Here is a 9,593-nt window from a genome sequence, read left to right as displayed (position 1 = left end):
GTTAATTTATCTCAGAAATTGGGGACGAAATTTGCCATGCAATGTTCAAATAGCACATACAAATCTTACATCTACAAACTTTTGTCTGGTTTTGCGAATGTTCCTCGCCATTATATGTAAAAAATAAATGGAGAAAAAGTATGATTGCCATTCTTAAAAATGAAATAAGTCGTCGTAATAACACTTCAGGATGTGCTGGACAAATTATCACGTTATTATACGTGTTTTATTTCTAATATTAAGCATTGCATGAATTAGGAAAAGTGTGTAGCCATGAAAAGGTGTGTTACAATCCCCAACCTGGAGAAGTGCTGATAATGTCCTGCCAGCTGCCACCTGCGTTTCCTCCTCTATAAAACACACCTGCTGCGTTTCTTTCTTTTTTCTTTTTTTGCTGCTTTATCTTCTTTTATATTTGGCATCCATTCAGTCTAACACTCTGGACTTCTCATTCAGCCTTGGGACAAAAAATTATTGTACAAAATACATTTATTTATTTACAAATCAATATTTTTTTCATGTTAAACAGGCAACTGGGCAGTTTTATTCGGTCCAGAATTCTAGGTTACATATAATCCAGCATTTCTGTCTCCATTTCATTTTCACTCCCATCACGCTTGTAATCTTCGTCATAATCCTCATCATCGTCTTCGTCCTCATCCTCGCCACTTTCTTCCATTTTACGACCGGCCCGGACAGGTCTCAACTTCGGGGAAGATAAAGCTGCAAAAAACAGAAACGCATAGATCAAATGCATGCAAAAATCTTGCCACCCGTTCCCAAATGACATTAATAATATATTTTCTGGCTTTGAAAATCCTTTTTTTTTTTTTTTTTTTTACATAATAACTGATACAATTCCTCAACCGAAAGTCTTTTCCTCAGGTCATTTCAGGTCGTTGTATCGAAGACGACTTACCTTTTTTTAAAGACAATCATAATGACGTATCGTCGACATTCTGACAGAATCCGAATGCATACTGAATTTAATTATTATATAACTAATGGAAGCCTCCGAAAGATAAAGTGTGCCTGAGACACTCGGACCACACTGTGACGGACCACACTATACATTTATACTGATTTAATAAAGGATGCTGGACACCATTACACCTAAATAAAATGTGTGATTAATATAAAGTGATTATCTTTTAAACCTTAATATCCAACCCCAAATTTTGCAACAGCACTGGAAAAAAATGCAGGTGTGTCTTCTGGATCCTGAATGCCAGTCAATAATAAACTAATCTAATGAATAAGTGAAGGTTAAAAGAAACCCTGCGAGTATCGAGGTTGCAACTGTATATATAAATATATTTTTAGCTACAAACTATACAGCACCTAATTTTGGTTTAAATCCTAGTTCTAAATCACATGTTTTTGTCTATCAAGCACTTACACGGTCTTTCGGCTCGCGCCACCTGCGTGATCATAGAGGAGATGATGTTTCTGAGATCGTCCGCAGTCCGAGGTAAACACCAGCCGTCACGCTCGTCGCACACTTCCTCCTTCCCGTCATTTTTATGGATGATGCTTTTAATTCTGATCATAAACAGAGACGTTTCTGAGAATATCTACGACCTTCATTAATCTAAACGTATGCGTTTTATGGTTATTCCAACGTAAGCATCAAGTGGTTTTTTTTGGGTGATGATTCAGGGCCTTACTTCTCTACATCCAGATCGCACAGCTGGTAAAACATCTGTCGGTAAGGTGGTAGCATTCCCTCTCGAAATATGTAAACTGAATCCTGCAGGAAAATACGATTAAACAGAGGAACGAAAGGTCATGCATTTTTTCAGAGAAGAGAACTAAACTAAAATAAATAATAAAATAGATCTAAATTCGACCTTGAGAATGTATTTTGATGAAAAGGATGAGTTGCTCGAGAAGCTGTCCTGGGTGATGTCCTTCACACTAGCTGCCTGAGGGGCTGAAAACGAAGAAGAGGAGGAAAAAAAAAAGAATTTATCCTTTAAGGGTCAACGCATTCCATCTCAAAACTTAAACTTAGACCTTCTTATTAAACAGCCAATCATGTGGCAGCAGCACAATGCATACAAATCATGCACAGATCAAAAGTTCATGTTCTCATCGAACATCAAAATCATGCCTTTGTATGGTCTGAGAATTTCAAAATCTGTTGATTATCTGGGAGAGATACTGAGAACTGGTTTGAGCTTACAGAAAGCCTACAATAAGGTGAAAAATAACAAACTGCCACGACGAACAGAAAAGCAATTTAAAATGGGAATCCTTGATGGCAGCAAAAGAACACATCAGGCTGAACTCAGGAGAAGATCTAAGGCTACAACTGACAAGTTCACCCCAAACTGAACAGCTGCTGTAAATCTAAGTACATAAAAAGTGATATCACAAAGTTTCAGGATTAGTTTTTGCAAGATGCCAACAGATGGCAGCACTACACACTTACGCACAGTCACAGGGAGCACCGACCTTCATTAATCAGAGTGCCAAGAGACATCGTCCTGTTATTCTGACCACGTGAGCACCGGGTGTTCGCTGTATTGCTGTGCAAGGGGACTTCTTCTTGTAAAAGAGGGTCTTGAAACTTTTTGAAACCACCTCGAATTACAATGTTTTCGACAAAATAGAATAGTAGGACGCCCTCGTTTTTATTCGTTCGCAATTTTCACATAAAATGATAAAAAGCACTGATAGCAAGGATCCTCAAGCATAACCATGAAAAAAAAAAATCTCCACATGTAACAAGAACACCAGGAACGTTGAATAAACATTAAATAATCCCTCACCGGCCTTGTTGACTGCGGTTGGAAGAGTGTACTGGTAGGCACTTCTTTTAGCCTTTACTGGTATATCATTGAAATTATGTCCTATAAAAAGAAAAAAGACGGAATGACAAATAATCACTTTACGTGTACATTATAATAATGTTTGACCAAATAATAAATTACTAGTATAATGGTATGGTACTGGCAACATGATCAACATTCACCAGACTAAATCCAGGCTTCATAGACTCACTAAATTCCTCACCATGTCTCACTCCACAGCGGATTCTGAAGTCCAAAACTTGGTAGATTTTGGCTTTTGGGTCTTTCCGGGGATCATAACCAAATCTCACCCACAGGCTTCTCCACGGCCCAGTCAACTAATGCGTACACACGTATGCACAAAGGAAGAAAAAAAAAAATCAAAAACAGGTTGAGGGTAGAAACTCATTAAGTCATGTCATGTCATGAATTTGCTGGTGCTAAAAAATCTCATATGAAGCAATGTAACTTCCACGGGGGACAGTCAGATCAGATCTCGTACGTCAATACAATGAGAAGACAAGGTTCTCCGAGGTTCTCCCTCTCACCATGTAATAGGCCAGGAATGGGAGCAGGAGCTTCAGTTTCTCTGGGTGAATGTTGATGTTGGCTTTGACGGCATTGCGGGACCATATGGGCCGTCTCTCAAACAGCTGTGAAACGTAGTGTAATATAATTAAACACATTGTTAATAATGTTTTTTTTTTTTACTGTGCAATAACCTAATGAAATTTGTTTGATACTGTAACTACACACACACACACACACACACACACACACACACACACACGTGGTTCGCCTTTAAAACCTTACCTCCCTCATTTCCTCTTCTGCCTTGAGGTCGCTATGGTGCATAGCAGTTTTCTGCCAGTTGGTCTTAGCAGCCTCTAGTGGCTCAGTAGGTACAGTCTTATCTTCAAAATTCACAAAAATGGCATTGTGGGCTCTCCGGGCTCGGTTCGGTCCGATCAGGTTCTCTTTGGAAAGCAAATGCAGGGTGTTTCCTTCTCTGCACGGTTTGAAACAGTGAAGTCGTGGAAATTATAAAAAAAGAATTAAAAAAGTGTTTTATATCAGACTTTATATCATTAGACAATCGCACTCAAAAATATTACTAAGATTTCACATTATACTTTTTAGACCATGATTTTGTGTTGTTTTGCCCACATGAACGCATTTCTAAACTTATAAGATTATAAGTGTCGTATTCTCAAACATTTGCATAGTAAAATATGAGTGGATCTTATATTTTACCCTACAATTGACTATTATGTCTTCATGCGTGATTGCTCACCTGTGTACAACATCCGGCCGGTAGTAGTACTCCATGGGGTTGTCCAAACGAGAGAAGATGGGAGGTGGAAGAAAAAGTGGCACCGATCGGTCGAAGAACTCCTTCTTTTCAGGTTTGCTCAAAATGACCTTGTCATACAAAGACACCTGAGATCCATCAGCCTCTCTGTGCATGGCCAGGTACTGAAAATCTGCCATTCCTTGATAACAAGTTTGAAGGTTAGAAAATGTTGGTTTGTGGGAATATTTTCAATATTATACACGATACGATAGATGAGTGCACCTTGAAATTTATACATGGTGTCTATGAGACCCAGGATCTCCATGAAGACCTGAGATTCTCCGCTGCGTCTGTTTGTTCTGCGCCGCACTTTGATCAGCAGGTTGGTGGAAGAATAGCGATTCCCACACACAGGGTGGCAGTAAGGATCCTTGGGACGGTAACGCAGCTCCAATCGTTTGGACGAGTCTCCATACGTCTATTAAGAAGAGACAGAGGCAAATAAATGTGTTAAAATCTAAATAAGTATTATACATTATATATAATACATATAACTTGCACTTTAAAAGTTTAAAGACCATCAGAACAGCTATAAACATTTGTTCAGTCAGTTTTTTTGCTGCTGGTTATGTTGCCAGAAAGTGGATTATCCTGCACTTGAAAGACGAAAAATTACAACTTTCACAAAATGCTAACACTAAAGACTCAAAACATGATAAACATCATACAGTAAATCTGTGGAGCCAGTCTCTGTGTGAGGTGGTACTATGGAAATGTATCATCATCATCATCATCAAAACAAAAAAGGTCCTGCGGGACATAATAAACTGTTTTTTGAAACAGCTGTGGGTAAAACATAGGTTTAGAGAAAGGGCTGCATTTATTATTTAAGATGGTGGTAAAGTGGTCTGTCTGTCTGTCTGTCTGTCTGTCTGTCTATCTATCTATCTATCTATCTATCTATCTATCTATCTATCTATCTATCTATCTATCTATCAGGACCAATGACTGTATTCATTCTTCTATCCACTCTTCCATCCATCCATCCATCCATCCATCTATCCATCCATCTTTTTTTTTAGCATGGCATTTCACATTTAGTCCCAATTTGCTCTTATAATTCCCTCCACTCTTCTGGGAAGATGTTCCACTAGATTTTGTAGTGTGCTTATGAATATTTGTGTTCATCGGCCACAAGAGTATTATGAAAGTCAGGTACTGATGCAGGTGAGGAGACCTGGGGTGCAGTCTGTGTTCACATTGATTCCAAAGGTGTTCAGTAGGGATGAGATTAGCGCTCTATAGCAGCTCCTCTCCAAAGCATGTAAACCAGATCTTCAAGGAGCTCACTTTGTGCACAGGGGCATCGCCATGCTGGAACAGGTTTGGGTTTCCAAGTTCAAGTGAATGCAAAATGTTATTATAGCAAAATCTAAAGACGTCCTGTACAATTAAGTGCTACTGTGGTAACAGTTTGGAAAAGAACCAAATATAGCAGGAAAGGTCAGGTGACCCAATACTGTTGGCAATATTTATAGACACACACACACACATTATATATATATATATATATATATATATATATATATATATATATATATATATATATATATATATATATATATCTTTAAAACAGTCAAACTAAAACGCTCACCTTAGACATTCCCTGTTCCCCTCCAATGGTTTCCAGCGTTTTGTCTATATTTTGAACTACACCCGGATATTCAACACAAACCAGTCTGGTCTGTGATAACGGCAGAGTCGCGGTGTCTTTACTTTTACACTTAGCTGTGCTTTCCGCCGCATCCATTATTATAATATTATAATATAACTAACCATATACCAACTTAGACACATACACACATATTCATGCCAATATAATCAACATGAGCGAAAAACTCCCACTGATAAAAACCTCCGTATGGAAACTACATTAAGTATGCTTAGTTCCGCCTTCTACAAACATTTTTATAAACAACTGCAAATCCAAACTTACACTCTTTTAAGACAATGTTAAGAGTTTGTACGAACACTGGCTAAGATTTATTACACAACATTATAATCCAACTTCAGAGTCATTTGGAAAAGGCTGGTAAAACCTGTCATTTTGTTATAAGGGTTGCCAGATTGTGAGGTGTCCATCCCATCTTGAAATCTGGTTCAGTTTGTTGTTACATTATATATACATTATATATAGATTACTTATAGTTTTCTGTGTATTAGGTTTGCAGAAAACAAATTAACATTTACCTAACTTTAGTACCTGGCTTTCCTTTATTTTTTTCATCATATATTTCTTCTGGGAATTTTTTATGGGTTCACATTGAACTATTTATCTATCTGTTTGGCTATCTATTCATTTTAAACTTACTTTGACTAATCAGCATGTAGTTTATATGGTGTATTTAATTTGATTTTAAATGTCAATTTATGTGTATCTTGTTATATCTTTATATCTTAATCTGTCTGCCTGCCTGTCTATCTAGTACAGGCTAGGACCATTGACTTAATTCATAATTTAAGATGGTGGCAATATTATCTATCTATCTATCTATCTATCTATCTATCTATCTATCTATCTATCTATCTATCTATCTATCTATCTATCTATCTATCTATCTATCTATCTATCTGTCTGTCTGTCTGTCTGTCTGTCCGTCTGTCTGTCTTAGTACAGGTTAGAACAAATGACAGCATACATTGAAGACTGTGGTAAAGTGATCTGTCTGTCTACTTGGCTGTCTGTCTATCTATTTATCTCTCTGTCTGTCAATTTGTATGTCTGTCTGTCTATTTGTCTGTCTGTCCACAAAGGTTAGATTAGGCCCAATGACTACTTTCAAGATTCAAGAAGGTTGTATTTTCTCAAACCTGGCAACCCTTCCTTTAGCAGGCCAACAGTTCCTTCCTTTGAATCAGTGAGTGGAGTCACACAGCTCATACAAAATGGTAAGGTTTTACACTATAACCAGTTTTATAGTAAAATGATTTGCGGTGTCACATTCAGCATTTAACAGTAAACTCGTTCAGAATTTAGAATTAAATTTTCCGAAAAGACGGACAATATTTTTAGCCGTTAGCTAGTTAGCGAACTAGCAGGTTAGCTTCATCGCTGATATCACATGACCATCATACAGCGCTAACTGGCTAACTGAGTTCAAGTGTTTCCGTTTAAACGCCTTTTTTTTTACTACTAAACTTCATCATTCATTTGTTTTATTTCTTTGGAACGTGGCATAATTTATACACACACACACACACACACACACATATATATATATATATATATATATATATCATAACATCAGACCATGTCCTGCTATAGATCAGAAATATTATTTTTTAGATCAGACTATAGGGGTTGCCTCAGATCAGACTATGGGGGTTTGATTTTTGATTTCCTGGCCACCCGTTTCATGTCTCAGATCAGACTATTTTGTGTTTCAGATCAGACTATGGGGGTTGATTTTTGATTGCCTGCCCACCCTTTTAGTATCTTAGATTAGACTATAGGGGATGATTTTTAATTGTCTGGCCACCTGTTTAGTGTCCCAGATTAGACTATAGGGGATGTGTTTTTTTTTTATTGTCTGGCATCATCAATATCGGAGTGTAATTAAATAAAGACAACAATCTTCCCTTAGATTAGACCCTGTTTATTTGGACATCTAAGTCAAAAATGCCTCTCAATAGAACCCCTTTCCATTCAAGTCTACTTAGAGCAGAGTTTTATTCTCTATTTAATGTCACTTTATGTTTTGTAGCTTAAAATGTCATCTTAGTTTTCAAAATCGACATATAAATTTGCTCTAGTTTTGGGCATTTCTGACTTAGAGCGATGCGGCGGGGCTTTAGTCTTCTAGTCTGTTTGACTTCTCGGCATCTCTGCTGTTACCGTGTCACGTTACAATCCGAGCGGTATTATTAAATAGGTTATAAACCCTTATAAACCTTACTCTGATATTGATGGTTACCGAACCAATCAAATGAAGCACGATGGTGATTATAAGTTCAGAGCAACGCGTCGTCGAGTTGGGGATTTTCTTTTGTTTTCGTGTTCCACTCTCCTTTAAATGTAACCCACTTCACTTCCCTAAACCACCTGTTAATGGTTTTGGTGTAATAATAATTTCGGATTTAAATTTCCCACTAATCCCACACTGCTCACCTCTAACCACTATCACCTAACATCTCATTTACGTTTGAATTATTCTCATTATTTGTTTTGGTATTTCAGTTTCCTTCTTGGTTTCACACCATCTTGTATTGTTTGTGTTCCTTCATTTGTGATTTTATGCACCATTTTGATCTCTCCATGTCATCGTCTCACCCCCCCCCCCTCCTCTTCCTCCTGCTCCTCCTCCTCCTCCTCCTCCTCCTCATGCACTGTCTCCAATCAACTGCCTTGTGCTCAGACCGGTCACAGAGTAAGTGCCCCACCACCACTCCCTCCACCCTGCTTTACCGACACTTCTATTGCAGACTGATGATGACGGCTGTAGTAGATTTAGTCTGAACTCTGCTTTGTATATGAAACATAATTAAAGGTGTCCCAGGACATTCTTGGTAAAAAAAAAAATCCTCTCAGACATTGTTTGGTTTACTATATATATCTTCTACTATAATCTCGCACTTGTTGCGTTAACGATGCGTGTTCTGACGTTAACGAGGCAAAACACAATTTAAGATACGGAGGCAGAGGTTGTGTTTATTTCTATCTTTTCATATAGTTAATCAATATTTCACAAAAAGTGCCACTGTTTTCTCACTGCTTTTAAAATGTTATATTACGAAATTTATATTATAATTTAATATCAAATACCGATTTTATTCGCTTGGATAAATCTTATTATTCTAATTGACCGATTAGATATTATTCTATTAAACAGATTTACTACTGGCGATTTAAATAAATGTGAAAACAACTCAATTCAAGTCCATTCGTTTTGTTTATAATCCAAGTCTCTTGCTCAAAACTGATCTAACGTGATCCTCTAACTCCTTGTTTTTCTATATTTCTCCAGTTGGTCCTTGTATTAGGAGACCTGCACATTCCTCACCGATGCAATACACTACCAGCAAAGTTCAAGAAGCTGCTGGTACCTGGCAAGATTCAGCACATCCTCTGCACAGGCAACCTCTGTACAAAGGAGAGCTACGACTATCTGAAGACACTGGCTGGAGATGTGCACATTGTCAGAGGAGACTTTGATGAGGTGGGGTTGATTCATCCTTAATATTTGCAAACCAGTAAGTGTATTTTCAAAACAATGTGTACAAGCAGCACAGCGCATTGGATTTCTTGCAAAAGCCTGTTGGGATCCCTTTATGGACAAAAGTATTGGGACACCTGACATTTCCACCCATATGTCGTTCTTCCCCTGAACTATTACCACAAAGTTCGAGAAACAAGAATTGTTTATTTTCTTAAACTGGGAGACCCAAACCTGTTCTAGCATGATAATGACCCTCTGCACAAAGCCAGCTCCAGCTTCATGAAGATT

General features: G+C 37.7%; 2 protein-coding genes across 2 annotated transcripts in view; one reads left to right on the top strand and one right to left on the bottom strand.

The window, feature by feature from the left end:
* Positions 1–471: 471 nt before the first annotated feature.
* gtf3c5 (general transcription factor IIIC, polypeptide 5) lies at positions 472–6,020 on the bottom strand. The gene is made up of 11 exons (XM_083563919.1): positions 5,744–6,020; positions 4,372–4,567; positions 4,090–4,288; positions 3,609–3,804; positions 3,344–3,448; positions 3,019–3,133; positions 2,775–2,855; positions 1,851–1,933; positions 1,668–1,750; positions 1,400–1,542; positions 472–723 (listed from the first exon to the last, which is right to left on the bottom strand). The coding sequence occupies exons 1-11, from the start codon at positions 5,897–5,899 to the stop codon at positions 566–568; spliced, it is 1,515 nt and encodes a 504-aa protein (XP_083420045.1). The 5' UTR covers positions 5,900–6,020; the 3' UTR covers positions 472–565.
* An 865-nt stretch (positions 6,021–6,885) lies between these two features.
* The window catches only part of vps29 (VPS29 retromer complex component), a 4,907-nt gene continuing 2,199 nt past the window's right edge, over positions 6,886–9,593 (top strand). The window contains exons 1-2 of the mRNA XM_083563755.1: positions 6,886–7,038; positions 9,114–9,305. Coding sequence (XP_083419881.1) covers positions 7,036–7,038; positions 9,114–9,305 — 195 coding nt within the window. The 5' untranslated portion in view covers positions 6,886–7,035. The remainder of the gene's footprint in view (positions 7,039–9,113; positions 9,306–9,593) is intronic.

This window comes from Silurus aristotelis, assembly GCF_946808225.1.
Source record: "Silurus aristotelis genome assembly, chromosome: 16".
NCBI lineage: Eukaryota > Metazoa > Chordata > Actinopteri > Siluriformes > Siluridae > Silurus > Silurus aristotelis.
This window is presented reverse-complemented; position numbering and strand designations above follow the sequence as displayed.

Coding starts and splice junctions, on each gene's coding strand:
- gtf3c5 (XM_083563919.1), bottom strand. CDS start 5,899: ATGGATGCGGCGGAAAGCACAGCTAAGTGTAAAAGTAAAGACACCGCG. Junction 1,543..1,667: donor TGCGATCTGGATGTAGAGAA/GTAAGGCCCTGA, acceptor GTTTATGATCAG/AATTAAAAGCATCATCCATA. Junction 724..1,399: donor GGCGCGAGCCGAAAGACCGT/GTAAGTGCTTGA, acceptor TGTTTTTTGCAG/CTTTATCTTCCCCGAAGTTG.